The sequence below is a fragment of the Bos taurus genome, chromosome 10, assembly GCF_002263795.3.
Source record: "Bos taurus isolate L1 Dominette 01449 registration number 42190680 breed Hereford chromosome 10, ARS-UCD2.0, whole genome shotgun sequence".
Taxonomy (NCBI): domain Eukaryota; kingdom Metazoa; phylum Chordata; class Mammalia; order Artiodactyla; family Bovidae; genus Bos; species Bos taurus.
This window is the reverse complement of record NC_037337.1, coordinates 35,234,246-35,255,247: the sequence shown is the minus strand read 5'-3', so window position 1 is coordinate 35,255,247 and position 21,002 is coordinate 35,234,246. Positions and strand designations below refer to the sequence as shown.

The window sequence follows — 21,002 nt, the reverse complement described above, 5'->3', positions numbered from 1 at the left end:
CTAAGCTAGTGTGGGTAATAAAGTCCAAAGTTAAGTGAAATAATCTACAGGAAGAGTTTTTAATATCTGAGGGAATGGACTGAAGAATGAAGCTCAGTTTGGAAAAGGACATGTAGAGAATGGTAGAGGGAGAACTCATTTATAGTGAGAGGCTGTGTAGCCTGGTAGTTAAATATGTAGGCGGACCCAAACTACTTGGATTCAAGTTCCACTACTTACTAGTTGTATGCCCAAGGACAGTTTTCTTAATTTCTTATTGCTTTAGTTCTTCATCTATAAAATGGGAATAGCAATAGTATCTACATAGATTTGTTATGAAGATTTAAGGAATTGATACATGTAAGGTGCATAGGGCAGTATTGGCCCAAAGTAGGTGCTTAGTGAATGCTGGTTATTATTCTGTAAGACATCACCTGGGGTGCCAACAAGACCAGCAAGATGCGTGAGAACTAAGACCACAAGTGGTCTGTAGTATTTTTTTTCTAAGGAGAAAATCGAATACATTTACTCATTGACTCTGGAGTGTGTCTGTTTTGACTAAAACAAGAAAGAAGATCCATAAAAAGGTTACTAAAATGAGGATGGGAAAAGAGGGGCTTTCATAGAAGGAGAGAAAATAGATTGGGCTCTGGTCTGGAAAAATGAAGACTGAAATGCTCTATGGTGAATTTCATAAAGGACAGGAATAGCATGAATAAATAACTTGTTTATGAAATACTGGAAAATTAGAGCTGGCATGAAAGATGAATACTTTGAGGTGAGGACTTGAACAGATGGTTACTTGACTGTGCTTGCACAGTGAGTCATTCAGCTAATGGAGCTCTTTAGGTCAGAGTTTCAAAGCAAACTGGATGAAGGATATGGATTATGGCCCCTGCACTATCAAGGGTCATCAGGGATATTTGTTATAAGACCCAGTTTAGTCCCATTCAGCATTTGTAAATAACTTATATTAATGTAGTACTTAGCCATTTCAAAAACTCAGCAGCCTTAATTCATTTGATTCCCACAATACTGATTTACTGAGCTTAGATCGTGGGCAAGGTTCTGCAGAGAATCAAAAGATGAGAAAGATGGCTTGTGATGGCTTGTGTTGTGTCTGATATAATTACCACTACGAAACACTGTGATGAATTTAATTTAATCTGCAGGCTTAATATACTTGGTTCACTTTTACTTATAATGTTTTGAGACTAGAGGATTTTTCATTATTTTTTGAGTTCAAGATTGGTATTGTGAAGAAATTCAAGAAATACAAGTTCTCTTTTTGTGATATTTTGTCTTCATAAATTCTATCCAGGTCATATTCTGAGGTACAATTGAACATCTCATATTTGTTTTTAATTTTGGAGTAGTTATTCACAGAAAGCACTTTTGTAGCTGAAAGTTAATGCAGAGTTCTTCAGTTCCCTATTTCATAGCTGCATGAAATGGGTCCTTAAGTGACATGAACAAGGTGGGAAAGCTTTGACTAAAGCCCAAGTTCTAGTCTTCTAGGTTTTCTTTCCCATCAAACTGCTTCTCCCAGAGGATCAGGGTGATTGTAGTTGAGCTTATTTATCTGTGTGTATTTGTGTGTGTGTGTGTGTGTGTGTGTGTGTGTGTATTTGTATATGCACGTGCTTAGTTACTTCAGTCATGTCCAACTCTTTGCAACCCTGTTGACTGTAGCCTGTCAAGCTTCTCTGTCCATGGGATTCTCCAGGCAAGAATACTGGAGTGGATAGCCATGCCCTCCTCCACATTTCTGTGCTTTATCTTGGAGCACTCAGGAGTAAATGTACTATGGACCCAGTGAGGCTTAAGCTCCAGAGCCCCTTTCTTGTATGAACCTTGAGTGGGGAGAGGAAGCTAGGTTGTAATCAGGAAACATTTCTATATGAGCATTTTTGGTAAATGATCTAAAGAGATAACATAAGAGATGAACTTGATTTTCCAAGCCTCCATTAAGTTGCTGTGATCTTTTCACATTCTAAAGAAAAAGAAACTCACTCTTGTACCTATTTTCTATTTGTATTTTTGTATTGTTTTTCTTAAAGAAGTACCTTTCCCCTGCTACAAGATTATATAAATTTCAGGCTCCTTGAAATCTGGATAGGCTTCTGATACCCAAAGATATAGCTGGTTGACATAAGACAAACACCAACAGACATAAAATGAGAAATTGACAGTAACACAATAATAGTAGGAGACTTTCACACCCCACTCGCACCAAGAGACAGATCATCAAAACAGAAAATTAATAGGAAACACAAGTCTTAATATAAATAGTGATGACCAGGGTAACCAAAAATTGTGATTTGACTGTTTTGGTAAAATGGTAGGAAAGAGAAGGGATATTTGAAGTAACAAAGTTCAATCTTTGGCTACTGTTAAAATAAGTCAGCATATAATTGATGTAATAATTATTACAATTATTACAATTATAATTGATGTAATAATACGATGCTACTGTAATAATACAGTAGCATTGTATGATTGATATGAAATGTGAGGTATTGACACAAAACTGATCAATTAGGAAAGAAAACTATTAAGAAACAGTATGAAGTCAATGGCAGGAGAAAACTTCTAAGGAATTAAAAGGGGTTGACTCTGAAAAACAAAACTAAAGAGTGGGGACACAGGGGACAAAGAGCTACCATATTTGCTTAAACATTTAAACAGTTATTTCTTTAGCATTTTATTACTTTGAGAAAATTTAAAGTAACTTAAAACATAAAAATAAAAGTGCTATTCAAAATTTTACATAAAATTAAAAATAATAATTTGAAATATTAAAATGAAATTCCAACCAGCTCTTTTTTTCCTTGTATAATATTTTTAATTTTATTTTAAATATTTTATTAAAGGATAATTGCTTTACAGAATTTTGCTGTTTTCTGTCAGACCTCAACATGAATCAGCCACAGGTATACATATATTCCCTATGTTTTGAAATGCCCTCCCATCTCCCTCCCCATCCCACCCCTCTCTGTTGATACAGAGCCCCTGTTTGAGTTTCCTGAGCCATACAGCAAATTCCCGTTGGCTATCTATTTTACATATGATAATGTAAGTTTCCATGTTACTCTTTCCATACATCTCACCCTCTCCTCCCCTCTCTTCATGTCCATATTCTCTATGTCTGTTTCTCCACTGCTGCCCTGTAAATAAATTCTTCAGTACTATTTTTCTAGATTCCATATATGTGCGTTAGAATATGATATTTGTCTTTCTGACTCACTTCACTCTGTATAATAGGTTCTAGGTTCATCCACCCCGTTAGAACTGACTCAAATGCATTCCTTTTTATGGCTGAGTTATATTCCATTGTGTATATGTACCACAATTTCTTTATCCATTCATCTGTCAATGGACATCTAGGTTGCTTCCATGTTCTAGCTATTGTAAAAAGTGCTGCAGTGAACAATGGGATACATGTGTCTTTTTCAATTTTGGTTTCCTCAGGGTATATGCCTATGAGTGGGATTGCTGGGTCATATGGTGGTTTTATTCCTAGTTTTTTAAGGAATCTCCATACCATCTTCCATAAGGGCTCTCTCTATTAATTTACATTCCCACCAACAGTGCAAGAGCATTCCTTTTTCTCCACACCCTCTCCAGCATTTATTCTTTGTAGACTTTTTGATGATGGCCATTCTGACTGGTGTGAGGTGATATCTCATTGTGGTTTTGATTTGCATAAGGGATTGGGGGCAGGAGGAGAAGGGGACGAAAGAGGATGAGATGGCTGGATGGCATCACTGACTCGAGGGGCATGAGTCTGAGTGAACTCCAGGAGTTGGTGATGGACAGGGAGGCCTGGCGTGCTGCGATTCATGGGGTCACAAAGAGTCAAACACGACTGAGCGTCTGAACTGAACTGAACTGAATAATGAGCGATGTTGAGCATCATTTCATGTGTTAGCCATCTGTATGTCTTCTTTGCAGAAATGTCTGTTTAGGTCTTTTTCCCACTTTTTGATTGGGTTGTTTGTTTTTCTGGCATTGAGTTGCATGAGCTGCTTGTATATTTTGGAAATTAATCCTTTGTCAGATGTTTCATTTGCTATTATTTTCTCCCATTCTGAGGGTTGCCTTTTAACCTTGCTTATAGTTTCCTTTGCTGTGCAAAAGCTTTTACATTAATCAGGTTCCACTTGTTTACTTCTGTTTTTATTTCCTTTACTCTAGGAGGTGGGTCATAGAGGATCTTGCTTTGATTTATGTCATTGAGTGTTCTGCCTGTGTTTCCTCTAAGAGTTTTATAGTTTCTGGTCTTGTATTTAGGTCTTTAATCCATTTTGAGTTTATCTTTGTGTATGGTGTTAGGAAGTGTTCTAATTTCATTCTTTTACATGTAGTTGTCCAGTTTTTCCAGCACCATTTATTGACGAGGCTGTGTTTGCCCCATTGTGTATTCTTGCCTCCTTTGTCAAATATAAGCTACCCATAGGTGCATGGGTTTATTTCTGGGCTTTCTATCTCATTCCATTGGTCTATATTTCTGTTTTTGTGCCAATACCATAGTGTCTTGAGGACTGTAGCTTTGTAGTATAATCTGAAGTCAGGAATGTTGATTCCTCCAGCTCCATTCTTTATTCTCAAGACTGCTTTGGCTATATGGGGTCTTTTGTGTTTCCATATGAATTGTGAAATTTTTTGTTCTAGTTCTGTGAAAAATGTCATTGGTAATTGGATAGGGATCTATCTCATTGAATCTGTAGATTACATTTGGTAGTATAGTCATTTTCACAATATTGATTCTCCTACCCAGGAACTTGGAATATCTCTCCGTTTATGTCATCTTTGATTTCTTCCAACAGTATCTTATAATTTTCTGTGTACAGTTCTTTTGTCTCCTTAGGTAAATTTATTCCTAGATATTTAATTCTTTTTGTTGAATGGGATTGATTCTTTAATGTCTCTTTCTGATTTTTCATTGTTACTATATAGAAATGCAAGTGATTTCTGTCTGTTGACTTTGTATCCTGCAACTTTGCTAAATTCACTGATTAGCTCTAGTAATTTTCTGATACTTTCTTTAGGCTTTTCTATGTACAGTATCATGTCATCTGCAAACAGTGAGAGCTTTACTTCTTCTTTTCTGATCTGGATTCCTTTTATTTCTTTTTCTTCTATGAATGCTGTAGCTAGGACTTCCAGAACTATGTTGAATAATAGTGGTGAAAGTGGACACCCTTGTCTTGTTCCTGATCTTAGGGGGAATGCTTTCAGTATGTCATAATTGAGAATAATGTTTGCTGTAGCCTTATCATATATGGCCTTTACTATGGTGAGGTAGGTTCCTTCTATGCCCATTTTTTGAAGAGTTTTAATCATAAATGGGTGCTGAATTTTGTCAAAGGCTTTTTCTGCATCTGTTGAGATTATGGTATGGTTTCTAACCTTTTGATTTGTTAAGGTAGTATATCACATTGATTGATTTGTGTAGATTGAAGAAACCTTGCATTCCTGGAATAAACCCAATTTGATCATGGTGTATGAGCTTTTTGATGTGTTGCTGAATTTTGTTTGCTAAAATTTTGTTGAGGATTTTTGCATCTATGTTCATCAGTGATATTGGGCTGTAGTTTTCTTTTTTTGTGTTGTCTTTGTCTGGTTTTGGTATCAGGGTAATGGTGGCCTCATAGAATAAGTTTGGAAGTGTTCCTTTCTTCTGCAGTTTTTTGAAACAGCTTTAGAAGGAGAGGCATTAGCTCTTCTCTAAATGTTTGATAGAATTATCCTGTGAAGCCATCTAGTCCTAGGCTTTTGTTTTTTGGGAGATTTTTGATCACAGCTCCAATTTCAGTGCTTGTAAGTAGTATTGTATAGTATCCTTTCTTGTACAACTTTTTTTGTTTGTCATAGAGTTAATAAATATATTATTTTCTTTTGCTTATTTTTCTGTAATCTCTCTGAAAAACTACCTTTCCTTTCTTTTCATATAGCTTCTTGTTTTTTCAGAGTTCACAATTATTTTTCCTTTGACTTAATTTTCTGTGTATCTAGCTAAATAAATCTTTGGAACTTCTAAGCATTTATCCTATCAATATTATTTTGGGACGTGGTCAAACATATCAGATAATCTACGAATTTTCCACCGCCCCCTTTTTTATTTCCTCCCAGAGACCTCCTTCCATATTCCTTCACCCTCTTGCTCCAGGATGGACTGATTTTATTCTAAGGTCTGGAAATTTCATATGTTAAGCCTTTGGTTTGATGTTTGCTGAGGATAACAATCAGTGGACCATTTCTAAATCCTAGCGAATTGTTTATGCATTGCAAGGAATTTTATATAAGCAGTTTTTGAAGGTGTATTTTAGTTATCTGGTATCATATAAGGACTGCTTTCATTTTCTAGCTGTCTAGCTTCACATAGTTGGGTGAAGGAAATGCTGCTAGTAATGGATAAAGTACTACATCTGGATACCTGAAATGTCTAGTGATTAAAAGTAGGATTTGCTAATATATGATACAACTCTTTTTTTTCTTTAGAAAATCTACAACTCCTATTTTTTTTTGTCATGCACATTAGCCTTAAGGTGAAATACCTGAATTTTGAATCCCAGATGATTATTAAGAATATATTCCCAGATAATTTCTTGTTACTTTTAAACTCTTAATGGTACTTGCCAGTATGAAACTTGGTTTTTAATATATGGAAGTTAAATATAATTTTAAAACATGATATATTTTAAAAGCACGATATGAAGTTCTTTTTACATGCTACTTTTTGTTAGCTACATTAGAGGCATTACACAGTTATGGGGAATTAACTATACTAGTTCCATGATAGCTCCCCACCAATACTTTGTAAATGCAGAATATTCGGTTAATTCTTACTGTGTACTACAGATTAGACCAATAACATTGTTTTACTTTATTGAAGTAAAAGTTAAAGTCGTTACAAGTCATGATTAGGTTTTCTTATGGGGACTTCTTGTTGTCAGATAATTCACTCCCCTGTAAAGGAGGATTAATGTTATCATAGATAATGTACTATGTAAATCAGGTACAGTGCTAATTCTTTAAAGAAGGAGAATTTTTTTCAGTGTCTTTCAATATATTTCAATCATGTTCCTTTCCAATCATTGTTGCAATTCAGGTGGCATGCTGTTCAGTTGAATTCTTGTAGAACACATAGCTCTATAATTTTGTTTGATTAATTTTGTTTCCTGAGAACATTACTGGAAGAGAAAAAAAATGTTTTTAAATCTTTACTATCTTGTTTGAAACAATCAATCCTGATAATGTTTACAAACAGAGATTAAATGATCAAATCCTCCTCCCAGAGTGCACTGCTGTTGGGATGCCCCTGGCCTCTGTCTAGACCTGTAGCACTGAAGCCACTGCACATCTCAGGATGCATCACCCCCTCTCCCTTCCTTCTCTGTCTTCCGTAGTATTGTCCACTGAAAGCTGTAGACAGACATAGGAGTGGTGAATCCCCAGGGGCAGGTTAATCCACCCTGTTTGCCTGAGTTAAGGAATTGGGTGGTGATAGGGTTCATACCCAGAAATGGAGGAAACAGAGAAACACCAACTAGATATTGTGGCAGAATTTCTTGCTTTCTATCAAAGAAGTGGTTACTTACTAACCCTGCTTGATGCCCCAAGACTTAAAAAATTGAAGGGTTTTTCTAATATCTTCATTTCAGCCCAAGGTTATTACTATATGTGAAGTGTTAGTGGTTAGTTTGGTGCAGTAATTTGTTTCCATCAGTGTCATGGGACTTTTCCTGGATTTTGGTATGTGTGATTGATTCTAAGCTTCTTCTCTAAGTGTGTTGTACATTTCCCCTGCAATTTTGAATGGCTTAAAATGAATGATTGTACTATTTGGGTGTTTTGTGTAAAGGATTTTCTGTTACTTGCATTTATATTGTATTACTGAAAGCTTACCAAAGATAAATGTGTTTACTCATTCAACTAACTGAAAACTTTTGGTTTGTCTTATCAGTTAGATTCAACATCACTTCTCTCTGAGGAACAGTTAAGGTGTCTTCTGGATGAATGCTCGTTCAAACAAAAATCCACAGTTAGACTGTCTCCAGAACAAGAAGAGAAAGACATTGAGGATGTGATACCTGAGTTCCCCCAACTTTCTGGATCTAGTCTCTCTGAGTCATTAAACAGGTCAAAAACAAAGGTTAGAAGCACTGAAGTGGAGGACATAAATGTGCCCAGGAATGTAGAATGTGCAACATCCAGAGGCTACTTTCTCACCAAAGCCTTGACTGGGCATCACATGTCACCAGCTCTTCTCCTTGAAGCAGAGAATGTGAAATGCCTTCAGTTTTCTGAGGACAAGGTTATTAGTGATGCAGAAGACTACTTTATGTCTAAGACTCTGGGCATCGGGAGACTGAAAAGGCCCTCTTTCTTGGACGATCCGCTGTATGGCATCAGTGTGAGCCTTTCATCTGAAGACCAACATGTGAAACTCAGCCCTCCAGAGAAACTCAAACCAGGTGAGGCTTGGAGAATACGCTGAAAATAATCTTTACTAAAACCTCAATATAAAGGTAATACAGTTCAAAATATAGTAGGATAAGGAGGTATCCTTGAATGTCACAGATGGGTCAATTAAGAGCATGCTAACATAAGAACATATTTTTTAATGTTTCTATCAGATCATTGTTGGGATTAGTACTTTTACAAAATACATTATTTTTAATAACTAATGCCATTATTAGTTATGGTAGTTATGGTTATCCAGAAAACAGTGTTGATTTCAGAAGAAAAGAGAAATTAGTTTGAATGGCTACTAAATAATTTGAGTAGATTTGCTTAGTATTTTAGCTTCCAGATATCAGTGGTGAATATTTGTTCCGAGGAATGAATTCGTGGAATGCTGTGTATCATTGTGGTTTTGTTAGTTTCTGCATACAAACTTCCCCTCCCAGCTACTTGTATATTGTCAGGGTTTTTTTTTTGTTTTTTTTTTTTTTATCGAGTGTTGCATCTTACCAATGGTACAACATACCAATACTACGGGCAGTTTTTTGGATATAAACAAATATTCAATTATTTATGTTACAGGTCTAACATGGTCTATGTTATATTTGTTGAGTTTATAAACTCAAACTTTGAAGTTAAATAGCTTCAACTTTTGCTCTCATGTAGGTTAAAATATATTTCCTATTAAATCTATAATCTATTAATTCTGAACTAACTCCTTAGCCCTGTATTTCTAACTGCCATCTGAATATGAACTCAAATTAATTTCCTCATCCTTCCCTCTCAACTCAGATTTTCCTCTTGACTTCCATTTCCTCAATCACCCAGGCTTAAAATGTGAGTCATCATTGATTCTTCCCTTTGCCTCGCTTCCCACTTCCAGTCTTCAAATCTTGTTTGTTCTGCTTCTGCACTGTCTCCCATGTCCATCACTCCCTTGCTGTTCCTGCCCTCTCAGCTGGATCAGTGCAGGAACCTGATCAGGTATGCCTGCTCTGCTGTCTCTTCTCCTGCCATTGTCAGCCACCTAAACTTATTCCCCCAAAGTACAACTTTGATGAACATACTCTCCAGCTCAAAAAGCTTCCATGGCTCTCCTCTGTCTGTTAATGAAATTTGAATTCCTTTACTTGCTGTTCAAGGCCTTCAGAATCTGACCTGAAGTTGTCTTCATAACCAGTCTCTATGTAGTGCCTTAAATGTTATTCAGGTTATATAGCTAATTTGGGCTCAGGAGGTACAGTGCTGTCTATGTTGCTCAAGTCTATTTCTTCTCAGGAATGTGCAGGTGTACCTTCAATGGTGGTTGAATTCTAACTCCATCCTGTCAATGTAACCTTCCCTGCTCCTCTCTTTTAAAAGTTTTACTTCTCTTCTGAATGTCCAAGGGTATCAGTCCCCTATCACATCATTTTATGCACAGTCTCACATTGTTAGGCACACACACCCATATACTCTTCCTTAGAACTATGTAACCTTTTTGAGGACAGAGGTCCTATCTTCTGATTCATTGTTAAATCTTCTCTGATGTCCAACGTGCTGCCTTACATCAGTTCAGTTCAGTTGAGTTGCTCAGTCGTATCCGACTGTTTGCGACCCCATGAATCGCAGCACGCCAGGCCTCCCTGTCCATCACCAACTCCCAGAGTTCACTCAGACTCACGTCCATGGAGTCAGTGATGCCATCCAGCCATCTCATCCTCTGTCGTCCCCTTCTCCTCCTGCCCCCAATCCCTCCCAGCATCAGAGTCTTTTCCAATGAGTCAACTCTTCAAATGAGGTGGCCAAAGTCCTGGAGTTTCAGCTTTAGCATCATTCCTTCCAAAGAAATCCCAAGGCTGATCTCCTTCAGAATGGACTGGTTGGATCTCCTTACAGTCCAAGGGACTCTCAAGAGTCTAAATCAAGTGCCTGTTTAATAAATAAAGGAATTTAAATTATCTAGGTTTAGACGTGTGAGTGCGTGCTAGGTTGCTTCAGTCATGTCCGACTCTTTGAGACACTGTGGACTGTAGCCCATCTGGCTCCAGGAATTCTCCAGGCAAGAATACTGGAGTAGGTTGCTGTATCCTCCTCCAGGTGATCTTCCCAACCCAGGGATCAAACTCACCTCTCTTACATCTCCTGCGTTGACAGGCAGGTTCTTTACCATTAGCACCATCTGGGAATCCCTAGTTTTAGTATAATACACTGAAAATGCAGTTCAAATTTATTCTTCGCATTATGAATGAAAGCACGTGGTATTGCTTAAGAATTATGCAAGCCTGATATTCTATATAAAGATTTGGAACTTTTTTCTTTTTTCTTTTTTTAGTGAAATTCCACAAACTATACTCTTTTTACCTAGCAACAGAGTTTACTTACAACAGATAATTCAGTTAAATGAGTGTGGGCTGTCTTCTCCCACTAACCTTCTTCACTTAACAAATAGACTGTAAAAACTTTGTTCTACTCTAAAATTGCAGTGTTATTTTTCTCTTTGGACAAAAAGGTTTTATTAGGAAGAAAGTATTGGGATTTCTTTTTTGTCAACTGTAATCAAAACTTATTCAGGTGGGTATGATGATTTATTGTGTATGGGGTCTCATTCTCATGGAATCAGTATATGGGGGTTGAGAAGAGTATTTTACTGGGATATGACACTACTTCCATGTGAATGTCAGTCACACTGATGTACATCTGTCGCCAAGTGGAGCATGAAAATATGGAATGAACTAGAATTTAAGAGCCTGGTAGGCTGCATTCCATGGGGTCGCTAAGAGTCGGACACGACTGAGCGACTTCACTTTCCCTTTTCACTTTCATGCATTGGAGAAGGAACTGGCAACCCACTCCAGTGTTCTTGCCTGGAGAATCCGAGGGACGGTGGAGCCTGATGGGCTGCCGTCTATGGGGTCGCACAGAGTCGGACACGACTGAAGTGACTTAGCAGCAGCAGCAGCAGAATTTAATGTGACATAATGGAAAGAAGTTATGGTGATTTACCTTTAACTTCTGAAAACATGCCTCTGATGGCTCTAGATATTCCCAGTATTTTACTAAAACAACCTTGTGATTATGGAGGTTTAAGATAGAATAGATGTGAATATATGAACCATATTTTACTTTCTGTTTATTACATGATAAACTTTAAGGAATAAATCCTACATTATTATTTTGGATGCTTGTCAGCCTATCTGAACCTGGGAATTTTTCTTTTACTGACCTCAATATTTACAATTATTAAAATAACTTGCTAATCAATTTATTCTAAAATACCAAATTGGACATTATGTGATTTATGCAAAAGTGAACCCCAAAAGTAAATGCTAAACCAGTTTTCCTGGGAAAAAGTCTTTTAAAGATGTAATTATAATGAGAAATTACAGTGTATTCAGCTGTTATGTTATATTCCCTGTCTTTCTCAGGAAATAGATATGTGTGAATACATGATTCAGATGAGATTTCTGTAAGCAGACAGGAAGAAAATAAGAAGAATCATTCATCATTTTCTCTTTAAGTAGCAAATATATTGTTTTATTTTCCTACATGAACTGAGGTCTGTTATGAATTTTAAAATTCTGCTTCTAAAAGATAGAGTCAGATAAAACTTCAGTTCAGTACTCAGTCATGTCTGACTCTTTGTGACCCCATGACCTGCAGCATGCCAGGCCTCCCTGTCTATCACCAACTCCCGGAGTTTACCCAAACCCATGTCCATTGAGTCGGTGATGCCATCCAACCATCTCATCCTCTGTTGTCCCCTTCTTCTCCTGCCCTCAATCTTTCCCAGCATCATGGTCTTTTTAAATGAGTCAGCTCTTTGCATCAGGTGGCCAAAGTACTGGAGTTTCAGCTTCAGCGTCAGTCCTTCCAGTGAACACCCAGGACTGATCTCCTTCAGGATGGACTGGTTGGATCTCCTTGCAGTCCAAGGGACTCTCAAGAGTCTTCTCCAACACCACAGTTCAAACGCATTGGGGTCCACATCTAGTGACACTGAGGACCGATTTCAGTTGTGGTATTGAAGATAAGGATTTGCTTCACAGATGTATTAGAGGTTTCCAGTGTGAAGTACCTCATTTTGGGGGAAGTGTGGTTGATTTACAATATTGGTTTCAGGTGTGTAGCATGGTGAGTCAATATTTTTGCATATTATACTCTATTAGTGGTTATTACAAGATAATGTCTAGAATTCCCTGTGCTATATAATATATTTTTGTTGCTTATCTATTTTACATGTAGTAGTTTGTATCTCTTCATCACATATCACTAACTTACCCCTTCCCCTTCCCTCTCCCCTCTGGGAACCATTAATTTGTTTTCTCCGTGTGTGAGTCAGTTTCTGTTTTGCTGTATACATTGATTTGTATTATCTTTTAGATTCCACATGGAATTGATATTATACAGTATTTGTCTTTCTTTCTCTGACTTAAGTATAATATACTCCAAGTTCATTTGTATTGCTGTAAATGGTAGAATTTCATTCTTTTTATGGCTGAATAATATTCCATTATTGGAGAAGGCAATGGCACCCCACTCCAGTACTCTTGCCTGGAAAATCCCATGGATGGAGGAGCCTGGTAGGCTACAGTCCACGGGCTTGCGAAGAGTTGGACACGACTGAGCAACTTCACTTTCACTTTTCACTTTCATGCATTGGAGAAGGCAATGGCAACCCACTCCAGTGTTCTTGCCTTGAGAATCCCAGGGACGGGGGAGCCTGGTGGGCTGCCATCTATGGGGTCGCACAAGGTTGGACACAATTGAAGTAACTTAGCAGCAGCAGCAGCAGCAGCAATATTCCATTGTAGGTAGGTAGGTAGATAGATGTGTCACTTTTTATGCATTTTTCTGTTGATGGTCACTTGGATTGCATCCATATTTTGACTATTGTAAATAGTACTGTTAAGAACTTTGGGATCCATGTGTTTTTTTGAATTAGTCTTTTCATATTTTTTTTTTTTTTTCCTGAGTATAGAACCAGGAGTGGAATTCCTGGATCATATGGTAGTTCTCTTTTTAGTTTTTTGAGGAAACTACATATGGTTTTCCACAGTAAATGTACCAATTTACATTCCCACAGACAGTGTACAAGGGCCCCTTTATTCCACATCCTCTCTAACATGTGTTATTTGTAGACTTTTGGATGATAGCCATTCTGACAGTTGTGAGGTGATATCACATTTTGTTTTGATTTGCATTTCTCTGACAATTACAGTGTTGAATATCTTTTTTATGTGCCTGTTAGTCATCTGCATGTCCTCTCTGGAAAAATGTCTATCAAGATCTTCTGTTCATTTTTTGATTGGGTTGTTTTTTTGATATTGAGTTATATTAACTGTTTATATATTTTAGATATTAAACTCTTGTTAGTCATATCATTTGCAAATATTTTCTCCTATTCTGCAGGTTGTTTTTTTGTTTCACTGATGGCTTCTATTGTTGCACAAAAGCTTTGGAGTTAAGTTAGATTCTGTTTGTTTATTTTTGCTTTTATTTCTTTTGCCTTAGGCTACAGACTAAAAAAAGTTACTACAACTTATGTCAAAAAATGTTATGCCTATTTTGTCTTCTAAGAGTTTTATGGTTTCAGTTGTTGCATTTATGCCTTTAATCTGTTTTGAGTTTATTTTTGTATATGTTGTGAGGAAATGTTGTAACCTCATTCTTTTACATGTAGTTGCCCAGTTTTCCCAGCACCACTTATTAAAGAGAGATTTTTCTCTCCATTGCATATTCTTGCCTTCTTTGTCATAGATGAATCGACCATAGGTGCATTGGTTTATTTCTGGGCTCTCTGTTCATTCCACTGATCTACATGCCTGTTTTTCTGCCAGTACCATGCTGTTTTGATTTCTGTAGCTCTGTGGTATAGTTTAAAGTCTAAAAGGGTTATACATCCAGCTTTGTTCTTATTTTTTCTCAAGATTGCTTTGGCAATTTGGGGTCTTTTGTGGTTCCATATAAATTTTAGGATTATTTGTTCTAGTTCTGTGGAAAATGGAAAATGTCATGGGTATTTTGGTAAGTCAGAGAAGGCAATGGCACCCCACTCCAGTACTCTTGCCTGGAAAATCCCATGGATGGAGGAGCCTGGTAGGCTGCAGTCCATGGGGTCGCTAGGAGTCAGACACGACTGAGTGACTTCACTTTCACTTTTCACTTTCATGCACTGGAGAAGGCAATGGCAACCCACTCCAGTGTTCTTGCCTGGAGAATCCCAGGGACGGGGGAGCCTGGTGGGCTGCGGTCTATGGGGTCACACAGACTCGGACACGACTGAAGCGACTTAGCAGCAGCAACAGCAGCAGCAGCAGCATTTTGATAAGTATTGCATTAAATCTGTAGATTGCATAGGGTAGTATGGCCATTTTAACAATATTAATTCTTCCAATCCAAGAGCACAGGATAATTTTCCATTTCTGTGTATCTTTTTCAATTTCTTATATAAATGTTTTATAGTTTTCAGAGTATAGGTCTTCTACCTCCTTGGTTAAGTTAATTCCTACATATTTTATTCTTTTTGATGTGATTTTAAAAGAGATTGGTTTTAAAAGGGAAAATTTTCTTTTTCTGATAGTATTATTGGTATATGGAAAAACAATAGACTTCTGTGTATTAACCTTATATCCTGTTCTCTTGTTGAATCTATTTATTAGTTCTAATGGGTTTTAGGTAGAGAATTTAGAGTTTTCTATATAAAGTATCATGTCATCTACAAATATGACTTTTACTTCTTCCCTTCCCTTTTGTTATCTTTATAAAAAAACAGCTCTTGGTTTCATTGATCTTTTCTAATTTTTTGCCCCTATTTATTTCTTCTTTGATTTTTATTATCTCCTCCTTTCTGAGCTGACTCTGCTGCTTTTAAGTGTCTGTTTTTCCCTCTCCCTGTTCAAAACTCTTGCCCCAGAGAAGGGGGCTGCTGAAATAAGTAAGGTCCATGCACAGGCAGAAGTCTGATGTGCTACTTATGGAGGCAACCGTGTCTTTTCTCAGATGCAGGCTCGAGTGCTAGTAACCTTTGTCCCTCACAACTGATCACTGCCCCCAGCTTCTACCACCCCTGCCCTGTGGTGGAACCATTCTCCAGGGCTGACTGGGGCCCATGTGGAGTCTTGATGTGTATCAGGAGGTGAGTTGTGGTGGAGCAATTGCTGTCAGAGATCTGAGCAGTTTCTGAGATTCCATTTGAGTAAATGCCAACAGTGGCAACTGCCGTCCCACCCAGACTCCACCTCAGGACTGGGTTACCTCTGTGTCCTACAGTTGAGTTGTTTCTTGGTCATGGGCACCTCAGATTCAGTGCCATGGTGTGGCATGGGGTGAGCAGGCTGGAGCTTCGGCTGGGGCACATGGCGAGGGAGGTGTGGAAAACCAGCTGCTCCTAGAGCAAATGTCTCTCTGTCCTGCCTTAGGCCTAGCCAGTGTGTATGCACTCCTTATATGAACAGTCTAAGCTTCCCACAACCCTTCTAATTGTTCCAGAGGTCCTCCAACAAGCCAAGGGGCTTATCTCCCCTCTGTAAGACCCCAGACTGGAGCACCCGACCTATTGCTTGAATTGCTCACTCTCCAGGGCAGGTGTCTGCTTGAGTAATCTCCATTTTCATCTGAATCCTCTCCCAGGGGCCCAGGTCCTGTCCCGATTGCTTTTCTTCCCTTCCTAATTCTGTGTGTATCTTTCTTATAGCCTTGGCTGTATGAGTCCTGCCAGTTTGTTTTCAGAGAGAACTGTTTCACATTAGATGTGTTTTTGACGTGTTTGTGAGCTTCATGTCCTTTCAGTCTGCCTTTCTGTCCTTTCACTTGCTTGCCCCCTCCTGAAATACTTCATTTTTCATTCTGCACTTTAAGCTTAGTAGTAACTACTGTTATTTGACTTTTTGGATATAATGTCTAATAAATTCAGTGTTACACTCACCTACTGTTGGGGTTTCAGAAGACCGATAAATAGCGTCTTCTCTTCCCCACTCCTATCAAACCAACTGAGAGATGTATAGATTCTGACAAATGAAGATTAGGAGGTTGGCTTTATTGCTGATGAAAAGTAGGGGATTGATGCCACCTGGGTAGGTAGCCAAACGGTCTTTTTGATGTTATGCCCTCAAGATAAACCTACATACTCACTCTGGCAAAGGTGAAAATCATCAAGCCTCACCTATGGAGACCTGTCCATGTGGATCAGTAGTACAGAGGAGCAAAGGGCACCCTGGCAGAGAATGGTGACCCCCTTGGAGAGAGGAATGAGTTGAGCATACTGTTTCTTCCGCTAGACTCACCAGTCAGATAACTGGCTGTTCTTTCCCATGGTGGGGGTGAAGCTGGATGCATCCCCACTGAAAGTTCCCCCACATGGAAGTGTGATAGGAGTAAGTGGTCTTTGATCACATCAACCATGGAGACACTGCCAGGTATGCTAGTGCTGCAGGTCTGTGGTTAGTCTAGTACTTAATCAAAGCTTCTTATGCTGAATTGATTTCTAGATAATCAAAAAGGCATCTGTGCATGTACAGTTTTTTTTTTTCTAATCAAGCGCTTGAGCTGCTTATGAACAAATTCATGTAACTAAGAGGAAAATATGATTGGCAAATAACAAAGATAGAGTAAGGCATAAAGGGACACAAAGTCAATCACATAGTAAAAAAGGGGGACAAGACTACACTAATTTTTCATGGAAAACAGTGACATTTCCCATAGGACGGACCCATTTATTGAATAATGTTTTTTAAAATTTCTATAACAAATGTAACAGTGAATCAGATAGGGTTATTTTTAACATAACACCATTAAATGAAAACTAAGGAGACCAACTGTCTTGGTTTGCTCAGGAGTGTCCTGATTTTACATTCAATGTCCCTTGTCTTAGGTAACCCTCAGTCTCTGGCAAACTGGGAAGGTTGGTCACTCTAAATTAAAACTGAGAACATAAAATCAAGGAGAAAATTAATTACTCAAAGGATAAAGTTAACAGAGTCCAGCTAAGTATCAGGATGAGCAGAGATGTCTGGCTCAACCACCCACCAGCATGATTGGTTTAGGGGTTAGGAATATGGGCTGTGAGTGAGACAGACCTCTGTTTGAATCTTTGCTTGACTTTTAACAGATGATCTTGTGTAAGTTACTTAATCTCTCTCTCCTCTCTACCTTGGTTCCCTTATCTATAAGATAAATGGCTTTAGTACTTATCCTCTAGGATTGTAATAAGAATCAAATGAGAAAATTCACATAAAATGATTAGTGCAGTGATTGGACTTGGCTGGCCTACATAGTACTTAACATTTCATCAGATTTCTCATAAAAGCCTAGATTTCTGACTTTTCTAGCAAATCAGCAGGTCTTACACTTGGGGAGGAGAGCCGAATAGCAAATATTCCCCTTAGGAGCATGTACTCTGCTAGAAAACGTGGCCGCATTTGGCCCTCTCTACTTCATGTGCTTGACCCTTTGGGGCCATATGATATCCATCCCATGTTATAAGCCTTTGTTGCTTAGAATATTGTCCAATTACTGGAGCGTTGTTAGAAGTTCAGGGCCTAAGGCCCCACCCCAAGCCTACTGAAACAAAATTTGCACTTTAATAAGCTCCCCTGTGATAATTACAGTGAAGTTTGAGAAGCTCTGTTACAAACCACTAGAACATTATTCCTAACCAGGATGAATGTAGAGATCATCTGGAAATTTTTTTACTTGTCTGTTTTACACAACCCACTCCAGTGTTCTTGCCTGGAGAGTCCCAGGGACAGGGGAGCCTGGTGGGCTGCCACCTATGGGGTCGCACGGAGTCGGACATGACTGAAGCAACTTAGCAGCAGCAGCAGCAGCCAAGGTACTAGCCAGACTTATTAAAATCAGGCTCCCTGGTGTGGAGTGCTCAATCTGTCAAATTAATGCAAGTGACCGATTTTGCCCTGCATATTGAGAAATATGGCATTCAGTTTATATATAAGAAAACTAATTACATTATCCTATTAGGGTCCTCAGATAGAACAAGTTCTCAGTTCAGTTCAGTTCAATCACTCAGTCACGTCCAACTCTTTGTGACCCCATGGACTATAGCATGCCAGGCCTCCCTGTCCATCACCAACTCCTGGAGTTTATTAAAACTCATGCCCATTGAATCAGTGATGCCATCCAACCATCTCATCCTCTGACATCCCCTTCTCCTTCTGCCTTCAATCTTTCCCAGCATCAGGGTCTTTTCCAATGAGTCAGTTCTTCACATCAGGTGGTCAAAGTATTGGAGTTTCAGCTTTAGCATCATTCCTTCCAAAGAAATCCCAGGGCTGATCTCCTTCAGAATGGACTGGTCGGATCTCCTTGCAGTCCAAGTGACGCTCAGGAGTCTTCTGCAACACCACAGTTCAAAAGCACAGTTCAAAAGCATCAATTGTTCGGCACTCAGCTTTCTTTATAGTCCAACTCTCACGTCCATACATGACTACTGGAAAAACCACAGCTTTGACTAGATGAACCTTTGTTGGCAAAGTAATGTCTCTGCTTTTTAATATACTGTCTAGGTTGGTCATAACTTTTCTGCCAAGGAGCAAGTGTCTTTTAATTTCATGGCTGCAGTCACCACCTGCAGTGATTTTGGAGCCCAAAAAAATAAAGTCTGACACTGTTTCCACTGTTTCCCCATCTACTTCCCATGAAGTAATGGGACCAGATGCCATGATCTTAGCTTTCCAAATGTTGAGCTTCAAGCCAACTTTTTCACTCTCCTCTTTCACTTTCATCAAGAGGTTTTTTAGTTCCTCTTCACTTTCTGCCATAAGGGTGGTGTCATCTGCATATCTGAGGTTATTGATATTTGTCCTGGCAATCTTGATTCCAGCTTGTGCTTTTTCCAGCCCAGCGTTTCTTATGATGTACTCTGCATATATGTTAAATAAGCAGGGTGACAATATACAGCCTTGATGTACTCCTTTTCCTATTTGGAACCAGTCTGTTGTTCCATGTCCAGTTCTAACTGTTGCTTCCTGACTTGCATACAGATTTCTCAAGAGGCAGGTCAAGTGGTCTGGTATTTCCATCTCTTTCAGAATTTTCCAGTTTGTTGTGATCCACATAGTCAAAGGCTTTGGCATAGTCAATAAAGCAGAAATAGATGTTTTTCTGGAACTCCCTTGCTTTTTTGATAATCTAGTGGATGTTGGCAATTTGATCTCTGGTTCCTCTGCCTTTTCTAAATCCATCTTGCTCTGGAAGTTGATAGTTCATGTAGTGTTGAAGCCTGGCTTGGAGGATTTTGAGCATTACTTTGCTAGTGTGTAAGATGAGTGCAATTGTGCAGTAGTTTGAGCATTCTTCGGCATTGCCTTTCTTTGGGATTGGAATGAAAACTGACCTTTTCCAGTCCTGTGGCCACTGCTGAGTTTTCCAAATTTGCTGGCATACTGAGTGCAGCACTTCACAGCATCATCTTTTAGGATTTGCAATAGCTCAACTGGAATTCGATCACCTCCATTAGCTTTGTTCGTAGTGATGCTTTCTAAGGCCCACTTGACTTTTCATTCCAGTATGTCTGGCTCTAGGTGAGTGATCACACCATCGTGATTATCTGGGTCGTGAAGATCTTTTTTGTATAGTTCTTCCATGTATTCTTGCCACCTCTTCTTAACATCTTCTGCTTCTGTTAGGTCCATACTATTTCTGTCCTTTATGGAGCCCTTCTTTGCATGAAATGTTCCCTTGGTATCTCTAATTTTCTTGAAGAGATTTCTAGTCTTCCCCATTCTATAGTTTTCTTCTATTTCTTTGCACTAATCACTGTGGAAAGCTTTCTTATCTCTCCTTGCTATTCTTTGGAACTCTGCATTCAAATGGATATATCTTTCCTTTTCTCCTTTGCCTTTTACTTCTCTTCTTTTCACAGCTATTTGTAAGGCCTCCTCAGACAACCATTTTGCCTTTTTGGGTTTCTTTTTCTTGCGGATGGTCTTGATCCCTGTCTCCTGTTTAGTATCACAAACCTTGGTCCATAGTTCTTCAGGCACTCTATCAGATCTAATCCCTTGAATCTATTTCTACCTTCCACTGTATAATCATAAGGAATTTGATGAAGGTAATACCTGAATGGTCTAGTGGTTTTCCCTACTTTCTTCAGTTTAAGTCTGAATTTGGCAATAAGGGGTTCATGATCTGAGCCACAGTCAGCTCCCAGTTTGTTCTTTCTAACTGCATGGAGCTTCTTGAAAAGAATATAATCAATCTGATTTCAGTGTTGACCATCTGGTGATGTCCATGTGTAGAGTCTTCTCTTGTTTTGTGGAAAGAGGGTGTTTGCTATGACCGGTGTGTTCTCTTGGCAAAACTCTGTTAGCCTTTGCCCTGCTTCATTTTGTACTCCAAGGCCAAATTTGCCAGTTACTCCAGGTATTTCTTGACTTCCTACTTTTGCATTCTAGTCCCCTATAATGAAAAGGACATCTTTTTTGGGTGTTAATTCTAGAAGGTCTTGTAGGTATTCATAGAACCATTCAACTTCAGCTTCTTCAGCCTTACTGGTCTGGGCATAGACTTAGATTACTGTGATATTGAATGGTTTGCTTTGGAAATGAACAGAGATC

At 38.6% G+C, this 21,002-nt stretch overlaps 1 protein-coding gene across 2 annotated transcripts in view; it reads left to right on the top strand.

Moving 5' to 3' along the window:
• The window catches only part of FSIP1 (fibrous sheath interacting protein 1), a 211,105-nt gene that overhangs the window by 180,988 nt on the left and 9,115 nt on the right, over positions 1-21,002 (top strand). For both annotated transcript variants that reach the window (XM_010809205.4, NM_001193138.2), the window contains one exon: positions 7,949-8,459. In XM_010809205.4, coding sequence (XP_010807507.1) covers positions 7,949-8,459 — 511 coding nt within the window. The remainder of the gene's footprint in view (positions 1-7,948; positions 8,460-21,002) is intronic.